At 40.1% G+C, this 17373-nt stretch overlaps 2 protein-coding genes across 2 annotated transcripts in view; both read left to right on the forward strand.

The window, feature by feature from the left end:
• LOC110084610 (titin) overlaps positions 1–17373 on the forward strand; it is a 299695-nt gene that overhangs the window by 53351 nt on the left and 228971 nt on the right. Inside the window, exons 43-44 of the mRNA XM_078386905.1 lie at positions 142–330; positions 6597–6653. Of these exons, the coding sequence (XP_078243031.1) occupies positions 142–330; positions 6597–6653 (246 nt within the window). The remainder of the gene's footprint in view (positions 1–141; positions 331–6596; positions 6654–17373) is intronic.
• On the forward strand, positions 7783–16957 carry LOC140702200 (uncharacterized). The gene has a single exon (XM_072980746.2). It carries the CDS (start codon positions 7993–7995, stop codon positions 16099–16101), a length of 8109 nt encoding a protein of 2702 aa, XP_072836847.2. The 5' UTR covers positions 7783–7992; the 3' UTR covers positions 16102–16957.

The following is a 17373-nucleotide window of genomic DNA, read 5'->3' on the forward strand; positions in this document are numbered from 1 at the left end:
TAATACAGGGATTGGCCTCAGGATCACGTTATGTCCAGGGTTGCTTACAAAAATCAAATATTGCTTTCGTTGTGACCTAGGAAACATGACTGGGGTTTTTTAAAAAAAGTAATCTAATGTTTTTTTTTTTCATTGGACCAGATCTCAGAATAACTTGGTATTGCAAAGACAAAGAGATCAAGCCCTCCCGCTTCTTTAGGATGACTCAGTATGAGGACACGTACCAACTGGAAATTGCAGAAGCTTACCCAGAAGACGAAGGGATCTACACCTTTGTCGCCAGCAATTCTGTCGGCCAAGTGTCAAGTACAGCCACCTTGAAGCTGGAAGGTACAATGTTCTCTGTCAGCAGAAACTGTGCAGAGATGCATGTGTTTTAACATTAATATAGTTTCTTAAATCTTCATCTACTTGTCCGTCCCGTCGGCGTCTTTTAACAGAAATAACCAATCCCATTGTTTAGTGTTCACAATGTCCACTGGGTCTCCACAGTATACGTTTCGCACAGTGTCATTTTCACACCGGTCCCCAGTGTTCCACATCTTTCACCTTCTCATTCTGTTTCCATGTAGCATTCGGCATGTATCAAAAGAGGCAGAAAATCCTTTCTCACATAAAAGAATGTTCCCAGTGTATTTATTTTGTCATGGCAAAACACCTCGCCATTGAGAGGAGATAAAGGCCAGGATCCAGAGAAATGTGCAGCTAGCTCAGAACACCTCACATGGGAATTTGGGCTTACGTCTCTCAAAGAGCGATATTGCCCTCTCCATGCTATGTGGCACACATCTTTTGTTACTAAAGCCAAGAAGGTAGGAGGCAATACACCGGTAGCTGGCCTTTCCTACATTGCCGCAGCTTAGCAGCTGTTCCTCTGTAACATCCGGTAATGCAAAATATGGGATTAGTACATTGTAGGTTTCCCTAATTCCAGACAGGAAAACAGAATGATGTTGCATCATGAATGTCATACTCATGTCAAAGGGAGTAAGAAAAATGTATTCGTGAAGGCTAAGAAAAGTAAGAAAAGATGCAGTACTGATTTGAGTTTGCAGTCTTGTGTGAGCAAAATACTTAGTTCTCTAGCTAGATGGGGAGTTGAGGATCAGATGATGATCTATTACAAGCCAGTTTACTTTTGTAAGCATTCACCACTAATTCAATTCCATTTGCACATCAATATGCATTAAAATAGCTCAGAAATATGTACAGCATTTGGATACATCAATATATATTTAAATGTACATTGTCTCCCAAAATATGCATTGATGTATTGAAACTGCAATGCAACATGAGAAACAATTTAAAATCTGGCAGGTAACTTAAGCTCTGATCTGTGCATTATTCAGAGAGATGAGGGTCAGGAACCTACAAATACCAAAACTGTGAAACATTTTGAACATGCCATGGAGATTTACCCTTCAAAGAGCACTATTCAGTCTTCCAGTGTCACGATGCAGTACCAACTTAATTTAGCTCTTTGGATCCCAGCCTTCTTGTCTTAATATGTTAAATGCATAAAACAATTAGGTGTGGTTTATATCGGGCATTTCTGTATGAAAGAGGACTTCAGTTTACATGAAATAAGAAAATAATGCAGTTGGTTGTCCACAAATGCATACATTAACATCTCAAAGCATTTTTTTAAAAAGAAAGAGTCCGTGACTTATTGTCAGTTTCTTTTCTCTCCCCTTCCCCACCTTTCTCAGGGAAATGTGTCAAAAGTAATTAGAAATATCTGTAGCATACCTCAGAATCCTAAGAATGTAATTTACTTAAAACAGTTCCCGCTCGAAGTTGAATGTTTTCGGGAGGAAACATGTACTGAGTTTTGAGTCATGTGCGTCAGAAATATCATACCTTATTTCATCTCAACGGGTATCCAAACGTTTTATTTTGCCTCAGAGCTTAAACCTTGTCACCGAGGAAGGCAAAGGTGTAAAAACAGGCAAGCGTGTTAGGGCGGTGACAGAACACTGACAGTTGTGCAGGGTAAGAAACTAAAAAGTTGACGTGCTTCTTTTCAGGGCTTAAGGCTGAAGAAGTCACCTCCCAGCCTCAAAGGCTTCTTTCTTCATCTGTGCCCATTAAGAAGGATCCCGTTGGCCACAGGCCCGTCTTTATCCAGCCTATTGCAAGCTGCAGTGTATGCAGCGGGGCTACAGTCAGATTCCAAGCCAGGGTTTCTGCCATGCCCAAACCAGAAATCTTCTGGTTTCATAACGAACAGCTAATCTTGCCAGCAAAAGACATAGTTTTCCATTTCGATGAGTCGACAGGCACAGCCGTATTGATAATAGTAGATGCTTTCTCAGAACATGCTGGGCAGTATTCCTGCAAAGCTAGAAATTGTGCTGGAGATGCAACTTGTACAGCTACACTTACAGTGACTGCGGAAGGTAAAGCCCCGTTTTTGTTCCTAGGGATTATTCAGTTTGTTGCATAAACCCACACTTTCTACACTGTGACTAATCACCTTCCTCTTCTCATTTCACACTTTTTTTTCTTTAGAATTAGCAGTATCGTCACTAATTGTTGGTAGTCCTAGCAATAACCCTATAAAACCACTCTTCTTTCCTGTACTTTCAACTCTCCTATCATTCAGATCTTGCATCCTGGCTCTCTAGCTCAGGTACTACAGTTGGTTTAATAGACTAAATGAAGTGGACACTTTCAGGATGATGAGTTTCTGACAGTTTTTAGCATTCTCTGAGGTTTGCTCTACTCGGTTTTAGAAGGGAAAACGAAAGCTCTTTATAGGACGTAACATGTATCTTCAGATTGCTACAGAAAATCAGAATAAAAAGAAGAGACTAATATCTTTCATACATTACAGCATGAGCCCACTTCATTTTTCATCCATCATTGTGCCTGGATTTTCTTTATGCATTACGCTGACTACAGAAGGTGCATTTAATGAATGCACCTGGCATGCTAGGCTTTCAAAGGAAGATAGTGTATTTCGTTCTCATCATCTGTGGCCTATAAATTTGCTGTTAAGTGGAGCCATTGCAGTGCGCTAGGTATTAATCATGTGTTTTGTTACTTGATTACACAGTGCAAGCCTTAGATAGGCAAAGTTCTGGGAAAGATGTAAAAGAATCTGTCCAGGCAAAATCAGAAGTTCATATTGCTTCTCCTTTTGCAAAGAAGGAAACCAAAGTTTATGTAGAAGAAATCAGATCTGTGCAAGATTCGTCAAAGGAAATGGCTGGGAAGCCCTTTGAACATGTTTCTGGAATTCCGGCCGCAGAAGAAGCAGAAGCTGTCCATACTTCAGCCATTACACAGAAATCAGAGCACGTAATGATATCAATGACCTCGGTCCGAATGATCAGAGACAGCCCCCCAAAGATTCTTCTAAAACTTCAAGACCTCACTGTGCGATGTGGCGATACGGCTCAGTTCATCTGTGCTTTGGAAAGTGAGAATTTTTCCTCTGTTTTGTGGTCCCACGAAGGAGAAACAGTTCAAGAGTCCGAACGAACCAAGCTCTCACAAAATGGAAGCATTCTTTTCCTCACTCTTGCTAATGTCCAGCTGTTAGATCAAGGACTGTACAGCTGTTCTATTCGTAACGACTCTGGAGAAGTAACAACAACTGCTATACTAACGGTGGAAGGTGATTTTTAACATTGTGTAACTTGTTTCATTTTCATCATCATTGCTTATGGCTTCCATGCTAGCTTTTTTCCTCACCGTCATATTTTTCAGCCCCCCCCCTCTGCCCCCCCATCTACATTTAGGGCTCTATTCATAAGCCACTCATTTCTTGCTTCTAACACCAATTTGTGCCTCACCCAGCAAATTAAAGCTGTAGTAGTTTCATCTGCCAAAGCAAGAGTCCATTTGCAGTGCAGTTTTGAAGTGATTTGAAAGTGGATGTTGGGCACGAGGGGAAAAAAATAATAAAGAATATCAATTATTTAATCAACTCTGTTTTATCAGTTGTCATTTGTCAAAAGCCTTTCAAAATCAGCTAACATCTAGGTAGTTCAATCTGTCATCTAGGTATGTGATAATGTGCTGGCCTAGTTTTTACTGCTTGTTTCAGAACCCCACCCATCTTCTCTTCTTATCCAAATTCCACAATGGATGTAAGACATGTTCTTGCATACATTTGTCTTTTTCTCTCCCCTGCAAGGCACACATGATTGTATACATTTTTTATGTATATATACATTTTGCACATTTGTTCCTTGGCTGGAGTGTATTGATATTCATTTGTAAATGTCCATATTTTCATTAAGCACTTTTAAAAAAAAAATTATACCTGGTTTTATAAATACAGTGGTGCCTTGACTTAGGAACTTAATCCGTATTGGAACGGTGGCCGTAAGTCAAAACGTTCATAAGTCAAAGCAGCATTTCCCGTAGGAATGCATTGAAAACTGATTAATCCATTCCGGCTGTTTTTTGTTCTTATGTCAAGGCACAGTTCATAAATCTAAGCATTAGTTCCCATAGGAACTAATGCAAAGCCGGTTAATCTGTACTCTACCACTAAGGGGAGAATTTTTTCTTTTTTTTTTTCTTTTTTCTTCTTTTGACCTAAGATGAATTTAGGTCAAAAAAAGGGCAGGAAAGTTTTTTGTGGTTTTTTTTGTTCGTAAGTCAAAGCTCCATTCGTAACTCAAAGCAATATTTAGCATCCGGAGCTGTTCGTAACTCAAAACATTTGTAGTTCGTAAGTCAAGGCACCACTGTACTTTTCTTCCCCAAAACTCATTGCCAGCATTGGAAATGTACTGATTTCCAAGGCGAGCTGTGCTTTGTTCCATTTGGCTCGGTAGCCACGAAGTGTATATTTCCACAGCGGAATGCCAACCCAACAAATTTCTCTATCATCCCTACTTATATATAGACTCCTTCAGCTTGCGCAGAGTATTAATCAATTACTGATTGTTATTAAAACTGTTAATTGCATACACTTGCTCAGAGAAGAAAATATTTTCAATCCCAACGAAGATTTTCTTGCAAGATCACAATTCCACATCTTCTTTCCATTTTATAGGCCATATGCAATTTTTGTCCTCACTGCAGATAGTGCACATGCCACCCATCTTTCTTTCCCATTCTATACCATATGAGAAGATGGTGATGCTACAGATCACATCATGGATCTCTGTTACCTTCTGGGGGGGTATTTAATGCTTTTTAAAAAAATGGAAAATGGTTCCATCTATGGTACATTCTTGAGTCTGAAGAATGAGAATGACTTTCATTTCTCCTCCTGTTTACACACAGCATGGAATCAATGACACTTTTTTTTATTCAGAAGAACAGGAACATCTGGAAACCAAATGGTTGCCAAGACATTTTGTCCCATTTACCGTGCTTTTACCTGAATGGGTGGATTTCTTGACTTCCCAGCACATCCATGAGATGCATCTGTATCTGCCTTGTAGCCGACGATGAAGAAACCTTGACTGAAATTGAAGAGACCTTTGTAAAAATGAGTGCGCACCACTGTGACTCTGATTGCAACATACAGTGAAGCTGGCATGAATAGAGCCCTTAAATGTGGAACAAAATATCAAAAGTCTTAATACTTTATTGTTTTTGCACTAACTTGCTGAACATTCCTCTTACCATACTAATGGCTTTCTCTATATAATTTTTCTTAGTATAGGTTTTAATTGCTGGAAAACATCTAATCATATCCTAACTTTATTCTTACCTAGCGAAAGAAGCACAAGCCAGAACAGTAACAAAAATTACCCTTGAATCAGATACTAAAAGTGTAAAAACAGTCAAAGAGTCTCAGATTAAAACAACCTATGAGTACAAACAAGAATCTTCCTCCACGGAAACACCAACCAAGCCTTCAGCTGGAAGAATACAAGGCACGGAGAAACTCCGGATCAGAGACTACTATCCTGACGTTGTGCCCTGTGAAGACCTCATAGAAACTGGTGCCACGGTACCAGTCTTCCTTGAAACTCTGCCCCCAGAAACCTTTGTAAAAGAAGGAGAGGATGTCTCGCTTTTCTGTGTAATCAAGGGTGTCCCTACACCTTGTATCATCTGGCTGTATAACCAGCTAATAGTTGAGGAATCTGCATTATGTTCTTTAAGGCACGATGGCCCGCTGTGCAGTTTAAAGTTACTGAAAGTTCAGGAGAATCAGAGGGGTATATACAAGTGCAGAATAGTTAACTCTGCAGGACAAGCCGAGTGCAGCACACATCTGAGAGTGACAGGTTGGCAATTGCATGTTCTTTCCATATACAACTTCCCTCTGCATACCACCATTGCATCGAAAACAGGGTCCACAGTACACGTTAAACACACCGGCTGTGGATCTCAGAATATTTTCCTCACTGTGTTCGAGGCATGTTAAAGGCATGTTGATTTGTGTTTTTTTTAAAGAAAAGTAAAATAAGAAGGAATTTTAAAATGCTGTGAAAAAAACAACAACCACCACAATACTTTCGCATCATCTCACTGATTCTTGTAGCGTGATCAGACCTTGACTGGCATGTACGTGTATGTACGTTTATGTGAAATGTCTACAAATGCATCATAAGATGGAGTTCTCCCAAACATTCAGTTCTGCATTCATTGATCATGCCTCTCTTTTTTTTAATTTACAGCTCTGGAAAGAGTTCTTCAGGAGAAGATCGAGCAGCAGATTGAAATGGAAGTGAAAGGTACCGTCAAAAGCAAACCCTACACTGAAACCAATGCTGAGTACAAAAAATCGTAACCACTTTGAGCAGCTTTTCCATATGACGAAGAAAGCAAAACATATCCTGAAGCATATCTGAATATGCTGCATGTTTTGTTTTGTTTCCAAATATGCTAAGGATAACCTGCATTACAAAAGAGTACAAGTTTTAAAGTCCGTTTAAAACTTTCCGTTTTTCAGATTTGCTGTCTTTCACCACATGCTGTGTAGCTGCAAAAGCTTTTCTTTCATACACCTTCGTCTAATGCATGGTACACTTAAGACTGAAAAAGGTTTTAAGTACAGGGGGAATGGAACATTTATTGGTCGGTCAAGAGCCTTGGGGTGGCATATGTTTAAGAAGTGATTTTATCCAAGATTGGCGAGTGCCCTGTTTCCATTGTGCCCGCCCATATCATGAATGTGAGATTAATTCTCCATGATAAATTTCTTACACTGGCTTGCAGATAGCATAGTTGGTCCATGTTGCTTGCTTTCTTTTTCTTTTCTTTCTTTTATTTTCTTTTTCAAATAACCTTGTGAAGTTAGTGGCTGTATTAGTTCGAATAAACGCCTTCTCATTTCATTTTAGCAAAATACTTACAATTTACATTTTTTTTAAATCTATATATCTTTGAAAACCCTCTTTTCAATTGTTTGACCATTTCTAACCCACAATCAAAGGGATCAGAAAGGGCGTTTATTCTACTGTCTGCAAGTCAGGTAAGATTTCCCAACCCCACCCCTGTGCAAACAAAACAAAATAAAAAAATAGGCACAAAATTAAATAAAAATAAAAAGCTTTTTGGGCAGGAAAAACATGCACTCATAAGAACATGTAATTTCGAGATTCATTTTTGCTTGTTGATGAAGAAATTTCCACAGTTGGAAGAGCGAACCGACAACGAACGATTTTCGTGTCAGAATCTTTAAAACAGAGCAAGGCGTTGCGTTTATTCGAACAAATATGGTGAGTGAAATTTTTTTATGGATTTGTGATGAATCTTCTAGCATGCCCATTATTTCATCCCATTTATAGCTATACCCTTTACTTTCATTTTTTCTTCTTCTTGTATACGACGGAAAGAACAGAGTGTGCTGTAATATGATGGTATTCTCTTACAGAACTCTTCTTTGGTGAAGAGCCAGAATATGCAGACCATCCGGCTGTCCAGGAAGATGCTTTCCCTGAGTCTGAAGATCTTCGAAGCCAAGAACCTCTGCCTCATCAGAAGAGTGAAAGCAGAATCTCAGCAGCTCATTCCTGGCCTGTGAAAGCGAAACCTTCTTTCACACAAAAGTTAAAGTATAGGTCTGTTTTGATGGGAGAGCCAGCTGTTTTTCAGTGCAGATTAAGTGCCTTTCCTTCACCCCACATTACATGGTTTCATAACAACAGGCAAATCCCCCAAAGTCTGCGAAGAGTAATAAAGACTGAGAGCTGCATGGATATGCATAGCTCCAGCCTAGAGGTTAAAGAAGTTCAGGAAAGGGACTCTGGGAGCTATAAGATTTTTGCGATCAACAGTGAGGGCTCAGCTGAGTCAACAGCATCTTTGTTGGTAGCCCATGGTGTAGGGCAAAATGCCAAATACCTCGAGTTCCTGAGAAAATCAGAGCATACCCGTGAGCATATCGAAAGTATGGTGCAGAAAAGGAGAGATGAGAGGCTTAAGGTAGATCTGAGATGCATTGGTTCACCATTTGACAAGAAACAGGAGACTGAGCAAGTTTTGACAGCTTTGTCGCCTGGGAAAGGAAGAGTAAGGACCATAAGCTTTGGAAAGATGCCCCCCGTTAGACAAGAATTTGTGTATAATAAGGATCAGGTAAGAAAGCAGCACCCTGTTAGGCAGGAATGTGAAAAAGAGGCTTTGCTTGATGAGGAAATCAAGTTAAAATTGCAGCGTCTTCGTGAGGCAAGGAGAGCTAAACTGGAAAAGAAAAAAACCTGCCTGGCTCAAGAATCAGCAGAGGTGCGGGTTGTAGGATTTAGGGATAAGCAAGGTGTGTCTCACCGGGTGTGCAGAGCATCTCAAGTGAAGGGGAAAGGATCTATTTTCCAAACAATCGAGCAAATAGATGAAAAGATTGTGTCACCGACAGTGCCACCTACTGAACAAATGACAAGAGGAAGTTCTAGCCAAGGCTTTGAGAAAACATCAGAGTTTCAGACTAGGATGGAACGAATCCTGGGTCTTTCAGGGGCTTCTCAGGTTCCCCAAGAGTTAGTGAAGAAAAGCAATAGGGCAGAAATGTTTGAAAGGCAAGCTCTTAAAGGAGCAATGAAGGAACAAGTTCCAGAGCAAGGGGCAATTCAGAACATAAGATGGAGATATGGTACTTATGCCCAAGAAGAATCAGGACAATCAAGAATGGACATCAGATTTGGGGAACACACTACTGATGGCTTCAAGGCAACAAAAACCGCTAAGAAAAACCCCTCTCCTCTCGTCTATGTCCTTCTGACTGATGATGCCAATGAAGCAAGAAAGCCTGAAATAGTGATGTCTGATACAATCACATTTAATGTTAATGAAACTACAGGAGTTTCTGAGACCAGCAAAATGAACAGAAGTATAGAAACTACAGACGAACACCCTGCGAAAACTCAGGAGGATTTACTGGCTGAAATCACTAAAGCTGAGACTGAGATCAAGGAACCAGATGCTGACCTGGAGAGTCCTCTTCCAAAATACCCAGAGCCAAGTCCCCCTTTCTTTACTCAGGACATTGAATCTCAAGAAGTAAACGAAGGGGAGACTTGTGTTTTTAATTGTGGTTTCCAAGGCTATCCATATGTTACAGTCATTTGGTACAACAATGACAGACCATTGCCACTTGACCATGAATGTACCATTAACACCACGGAAAATCATTCTGCGTTGACCTTCTCTGCTGTTGTCCGTGACCAGGAAGGGTCCATTACATGTGTGATATTTAATCAACACGGAACGGCTACCACATCAGGCACACTAAAAGTGAGACTAAAAGATCAGCCTGAACTGGAAGCATGCAAAATATGCGAAATCAAGTTGTTATCTGACTATACAGAAGAGGAAGAGGAACTGAGTGTGGCATTTGAGCGTGCAAAAAAAGACGATGTAGTTTTAAGCACTGATAAAAAAGCCACCCTGTCACTCCCACAGGTCAGTTTCACCAAACCCTGTATTTCAGATCAAGATTTGCTGTCCCTGCCTGTAGAAATCAAAATAACTGCTCCAACCCCAACTCCCGAGCAAGACGAGGAATTTAAAGAAGTAATTAAGTCTTTGGAGTTTGTACCTGATGAAGCTGCTGAAGAACAAACGTCTGCAGGAATAAAGCACAAATTCAAGTTTTCATTTGATGTGGTTCATGAACCACCCAAAATTATAAAAGAAATTCAACAGCATATTCGGTGTAGAGAAGGAGATTCTGTTGTTCTTGAGTGCTTCATATCTGCAGAGCCTCTGCCAGCTGTAACATGGTTTTGGAATGATCAGGTTTTGAACCCCACTGAAAATGTTTGCCTCGAAGAAGAAAATGGCATTTACAAGTTGTGTGTCCGCAAGGTTTCCATGTCTGATACTGGCACATACAAATGTGTTGCAGAGAACAAAGCTGGGGTAGTAGAAACTGCTTGTGATCTCTCAGTTGATCCTGCTGTGGAAATACTTTCCAGTGACAAAGAACAAATTGATCTGAAAAATCTACAAAGCAAAGTTAAAGGGGTTCCAGAACTTTGGGACAATTATTTACAGTCCTCAGCAGGACAAAAGGAAACCAATTTTAGTGACAGAGCATGTTCTGAAAACCAACGGTTCCACAGTGTTGGTTCACTAGATTTCACAGAGAAAGAGACAGGTATACCCTCCAGAGAAATGGAATCCCAATTACCAAATTATCTGAATGATATAATGAAGTCTCTTCTTGCTGATGAAAGTGAAAGCCCAGTTTTCCAAATCCAGGATCAAAAAGAGTTAAGTAAAGGCATGGAGTCAAAGGTAGAAGAACAGAGAACAGTTATTACTTCAGGACTGGACAGTCATCTTGATAATAAGTTAAGAATGATATTGGCTGAGCCAGAGAATGTTAAAGTGGAAGGCATGGATAAAGGTGCTATGACTGAAATATCAAGTAGTCAATTTGAAAACGTTATAGAGAGTCACACAGAAATAGGTACATCTGTTGCTGTAGAAGAGACATCGAGCCATGATCTAGAGTATGCAGTTAGACATGAAAAAGATAAAGTTGCTGTATTTGAGGAAATTGGAAAGATTTCCAAAGATCTTAGCTTCACTGAACTTGGCTATATAATTAGCCAGAGTGAATCAAGGATGCCTTCTGGTGAGGAAAATAAAGAAACTGGGGACGTTGTGAGTCAGGAAATTGCAGAATATCTGGGGCCAGATTTGGAAAAGCTTCAATATGTACAATGCCGACATTCCTCACAGGAGGAAATACCTTCAACCGACATCATAGAGACATCTTTTAAGGAAGGAAAGGAGCAAATTTACATTTCTGAGCAGGAACAAAATGCAAAGGTATCTGTTGACCTCAGCTTACCTAGTCTTATAGTAAAATTACCTCAGGATGACAGTGCTATTCCTCAGGATGTTCAGTGCTTCACTGACATGTTAAGCAAGCATTTTCAAGATGTGCCATCAAAAGAAGAGGCTAGAATGTCACATCTACAGAGTATCAGTGATGAAATCATAGATTTATCTAAAACAGACAGACTTGATTCAGAGCTTGGAAAAGAAGAAGCTTTTCAGGAAGTAGCCGAGGAGCAGCAAGACATATTCAGAATAGACAAAAGACAAACATCCAGAAGCACAGTTTCTGATATAGAGAAAGATATTTTAATCCATGAGGAAAAAATGTCTGGCTTTGGTGGGGAAAAGGAGAGAGGAATATATGGTGATAAAGAATTGATAGGAAAAGAAGAAGCAGATAAGCCTGAACCTGTGTTTCTTTTAAAATCAGTGCTTTCTGTTGGAGAAAATGTAGAGAAAAACACTGAAGAACAAATTGAAACTCTGGAGCCTACAGATCAATATCTTATCGCGGACAAGTTTGCTACCTCGCTTGATGCAAAGCCAGTTTACTCAAACAGAGAACACATTGACAAAGAGCAAAGTGAACTCAAATCAGAGCAAGTGTATGCCAAAGAGGGTTTTGTTTTGGATCTAACAGAAGATGATAGAAACCAGATGAAGGATTCAGTACATATAGGCAGATCATCTCTAAAACAGGATATACATTCTGATCAACCTATTTCTGACAACAATGGAGTTACAAAGCAAATACAGCATACCCAAGAAATTATTTTATCTCTGGAGAGAAAAGAAATTGATTTATCTTGCACCTCCTTTGACACAGAAACTGTTATTGAACAGCAGGAGGAAACTGTTGTTAAAGATATCTTAAATTTGGAAGGATCAGACACGGACAAAGACAAATTAATAGAAAACATTGAGGCGGACGCAACAGAAGTATCGAATAATAAGGATGTCCACAAAGAGAGTGAACCAGTAGAAGAAGAGAAGGCTGGTTTAAAAGAAGTTTCTCCACACATAGAAAATATTAGTCAAAGCAAGGAAGATGAGATTCCTAAAGCTCTACATCTTGGTTTTGACAGAGATGAGCTCATTTCAGTTACAACCCATGAAATTTCACAACAATCCACATCTTTTGTAGAGGAAAAAACAGAAAAGATTGGCAGAAAAGATATTGAAATTGGTGATTGGATTACTGAGGGTGTGGAATCTGGAATCACTAAAAGTGCACAAAAAAGTGAGTCATTTTTGGAAAAATTTGTACATTCCGATCAAGAACATTTTGATGTGAATGTACATGTCAAGGAAGGAAGTAATGCTCAACAACCTTCAGTACCTCCCCCAAATGATAGATGTGATTCAAAGCAAGCTTATACACAGGCTGAGGAAATATATTTGAAAAAACTGTATTCTGCTTCTGAAGATGGTACACAGAATGTCACAGAAAATGTGGATAAAATAATTTATTCCAGTCATGCAGATTCTTCTTCCATGGAAGCCACAATGGGAGAGGAAAGTCTTCAGGAATGTGTATCCCCAGAAAATGGAGATATTCATTTAAAATTATCTTTTCTGAATGTAGAAAATGTTAGTGGACAGGAAGAAAAAAAATCATCACAGGGGGAAATGTCTCTGAAACTCCTTTACTCTGCTTCTGAGGAGATGGAAGACATTCAGGGTGAACACCTGACTTCCATGCAAGAGATTTATAATGACAACCAAGTCCTAAAGGAAAGTAGTGACTGCAGAGATGGTACCACAACTGAAGAAACAGAGCAGCAAACACAACAAGGAACGTTCGATCTAAAGGCACATGCAGCTTCTTTATCACAGGGAGTTTTATTGAAAGAGTCTGAAATATCACAAAAGGGTGCCGAGTGTTCCTTTAATTTGAAGTATGCTTTCGAGATGATGGGTACAGAAACCGAGAGTTTCACAAAGCAGCTACAGAGCACAGGGATACTAGAAGAGGGAATTTCCTTGAGTGAAGAGCTTCGTCAGAGCTATAAGAAACAGGTGGAGGGAGAGAATTCCCTAGAACAAAAACAGCAAACAGAAGAAGAATGGTCAGTGGCACAACTATTGAAGAAGGCTCTGGAGGGCACTACTGTTTCTGTAGAAGAAGACATTCTTGAAAAGCAGCGCTGTGGACGTGAAGGAAAGATTTCTGAGGAGGAAGTATTGAAAATGCCAGATGAGGCCTTCATTTGGGGGCAGCCAGAAAACATTCCTCTCAGTCAGTATTTTCAAAATGTAGTGAAAGAAGCTGGTATTCCCGAATCAGGGATTGTGGTTCCAGAAGCAGACAGTTTCATATCAGACCTGAAAAAAGCTGTGCGTGAAGAGGCATCACAAAGCATTCATAAAGCAGAGAGAGAAGAAATGCATACCACCGAGTACTCTTTTGTCAGAGAATTAAGAACTTCACCTGAGAGAAACGATACTGATAAGCTTGTTCAAATAGAAATCGTGGCCAAGGAGCAAAATTCTGTTGTTCAGGAATCATCAGATACTTCAGCCAAGGAACCCTCGCTTGCTCAGTTCCTTTTGTCTTTAAAAAATGAGTCACTTACAAGCCAGGAAGGAGAGAGAGCAGATTTAACTCACCTTAAAGAACAAGAGTATAGTGTGCAATGTCAGCTTGAAGAGCAAAGTGAAACTAATAAATTTGTGGACTCTTCTGTAGGAAATCTAAATGAAAGTGTTATCTCTGAAACCACCCTTCAGACTCAAGAGCTAAATATTCCTCCACAGAAGGAAACAGATTTCTCTCTTACAAAATATTTGCTTGCTGCTGGCAAAGAGGAGATTCCAGATGTCAAAGACAGCTCAGCAAAAACTCTGCGTCGTGAGGGATCCATCACGTCTTTGGAGGTTGAAGATGTTACATTTAGCACTGTATATGATTATTACAATCAACAGCAGGAACTCACCCGGCCTTTATCTCCTGAGTCAGAAATGTCTATTGACATTGAGAGCCTTAGTGGAGATGAAATGGTGGAATCTGAGAGATTCTACACACCAACTTCATCAGTGGAAAATTTTGAATCTCCAATGTCTTTCACTTCTTACCATACACCAGTTGGCAGCCCAGAACGATATTCCACACCTTCAGAGAACCGATATTCCACACCTTCAGAGAACCGATATTCCACACCTTCCGAGGAACGGTATTCCACACCTTCAGAGGAACGATATTCCACACCTTCAGAGGAACGGTTTTCCACACCTTCAGAAGAGCGGAATGTGGATTCAATGAGTTCTCCCACACATCTGGTAAGGGGAAGTACGCCATCAGAGCGTTATCAAACACCCACTGGCTCTCTTTTGCAACAAAGGAGCTTTTCCCTGGAGGAGTTACGTGCTGAAATGTTTGGTACACCCTGTGAAGCATTGGAACCCAAAGGGAATGAAATGCCTCCTGCATTTATTCAACCACTGACTAAAAGGAAGATCTATGAAAATAGCACATTGCGTTTTATTGTAGAAGTCATAGGATCCCCTGTACCAGAAGTCAAATGGTATAGAAATAAGTCATTACTGGAACAAGATTCAAGACTCAAAATACAAAAAGAGGGTGATGTATGCATCTTGGAAATTCAAAATATTAAAAAAGCAGAAGGAGGAGAATACATGTGCCATGCAGTAAATATCATAGGGGAAGCCAAAAGTATTACCCAGGTAGAAGTGGTGCCCCATGATGGGAGAGGTTTAGCTCTTCCACCTCCGGTAACTCATCAACATGTTATAGAGTTTGATGTAGAGCCAGGTTCAACATCACGAACACCTTCTCCTCAGGAAATACTCCTGGAGGTGGAGCTGGATGAAGCTGATATTAAGGAATGTGAGAAACAGGTGAAAATAGCCACCCTTCCTGAGCTCGCTTCAGATAATCAGAGTATGATCGTCTCTCTTGACGTTCTTCCTTTATCTCTGGTGGAACACACAGTGGACTTAGCTGGGAAAGAAAACAAAGATGTCCAAATTGACTTTGAAGTCACAGAGTTGCCCCCGCGCTTCACCACACCCATTTCTGATATAGAGATTCCAGAGAAATCTGAGGCCTCATTTCACTGTAAAGTCTTGGGCTGTCCTGCTCCAGTTGTGCAATGGTTTAAGGAGAGTGAGTGTATTTCTCCAGATGGTTTGAAGTATGCTGTTGCTAATGAGAATGGAAGGCATAGCCTTACCATCCAGGATGTGGGGTATTCTGACAGTGGCATGTATATCTGTAAGGCAGTCAATACTGTTGGAGAAGCTATATGTCGATGTTTCTTAGCAGTAACCGAGTGCCAGAGGTCTCTTGCAGTGGGAGATGATGGAGGTGTAAGTTCGGATAGGCCTCAAAAGATTGACTTGCTCGTTGATAACGCGATCCGAAACGGCAGCCAGACAGAAATAGAACTGGAGTTTGAGTTTGAACGGGACACTGATGATTCCCAGAAAGCTGTAAGGCTGGTAGCTGTGACAGAGCAGGAGCAGGAAGAGGAGGGAGAGTCCTGTGTAAACATTAACTTTGATGTATTTGCTGAGCCTTCCAAAGAAGAGAAAATAGAATTTAAAGCAGAGAGTACAGACAGCTGCAGCTTTGAATTTCAAGTCACAGAATCGCCCCCCAAATTTACCAAAAACATTTCCGATTGTGCTTCTTTCGTTGGTACCTCTGCACGCTTCCAATGCCAAACAGCTGGTTCTCCCAAGCCAGCTATCCATTGGTTCAGAAAGGGGGTGTTGATTTCTGGAGAGAGATATCATATGGAGGAAAGCCAGGAAGGCTGCCACAGTCTCATTATAAGAAATTTAGTTCAAGATGATGAAGGAGAATACAAGTGTGTGGCAACAAACAAAGCAGGGACTGCTCATAGCATTGCTTTTTTAACAATACTCTAGTTTCGAAATCTATTCAACCTTAAAAATGGTCAAGAGGTTTGCACTGTGTAACGATACAGTGTAGCAGTAATTTCGAATGCTTCCTGTAATTCAAAACATCTTTCTTATAATTTACTGCTCCCTCTGCACCGACTTCATTTTTGAAAAGCTATTGTGGAGGCTAAATTATGCTTAAGCCTTACTGAGGACTACCATGCCAGCAAATATTTCACTCTGAGTTCTAATGACCCCGACCCTTTCTGCATCTTTGTAACGATATCATTGTGATTGTCACCTACATTTGTATACAGTCTTTGTCTGATGCGTGTAAATATTATCGTGCTACTGAAAAGTGCATTTACGTTTTTGTTCAGAGGGTCTTGAAATATTCGATAGCCCTTTTTCTTCTAATTGACCTGTTTGGAAGCGTACTTTATATAATACACACTGTAATTTTAAGTACGATTTGGAAAAGAACTCAGGCGAGGCTTTCTCCCTCACAATGTTGTATCAGAAAATCACATTCTCTCTTGGACTGTCGGGTTGCTTCTTTTGTGACAAAACTCCCGCTGAAGTGACAGACTGATATGTGAACCCTAGTAGGTACCGGGTGCCAGTTGATATATCCTGATTCCAAGAGGATCAGAGACCAAATTGGTTGTGAGGGTTTTGTCACTCCAGGAATTATAGAAAATGTTCATTTCTCTTCTATCAAGTTAGAAATATTGTACCTGGAACCTGTGTAGCAATGTAAATCAGAAGTCTGTGTTAACAAATTTAGAATAAAGAAAATATTTTTACACTTAGTAGAGACTTTTGAAACCTAAATAGTAGCAACTATGTCTGATGTGTAGACAGATATAATGAGAGAAAGACCTAAATCAGTTTCAGGTCAAGCTCAGCTAGTCAAGAGTTGTTTTGTGTGGTAAAACCTAAAATGGAACAGAAAGAGGAATTCAAAGTCATGGGCAAAATTGTTTAATATATCAGTATGCATCCTACTTTTCACTATAACCATTTCAATCCAATAAAGTAATCTAAGACTCAGTTCAGTGAAAACTTTTGGAGAGTACGTATGTTTCATTGAAGTCAATAGGCTTTTACTCTGAGAATTTGGCTGTTCCAGAGTGGTCTCATGCAGGGCTACTCAGAAATAAAACCTATTGACATCTATTTAACTTGCTCTCAGGTAAGGTAGGATTCCCGATGTGGTGTAGTAGATAGAGTGATGGACAAGAACTCAGGAGGGCTCCGTCTGAAACCCTACTCAGCCACAGAAGCCCACTGGGGGTG

The sequence above is a fragment of the Pogona vitticeps genome, chromosome 1, assembly GCF_051106095.1.
Source record: "Pogona vitticeps strain Pit_001003342236 chromosome 1, PviZW2.1, whole genome shotgun sequence".
Taxonomy (NCBI): Eukaryota; Metazoa; Chordata; class Lepidosauria; order Squamata; family Agamidae; genus Pogona; species Pogona vitticeps.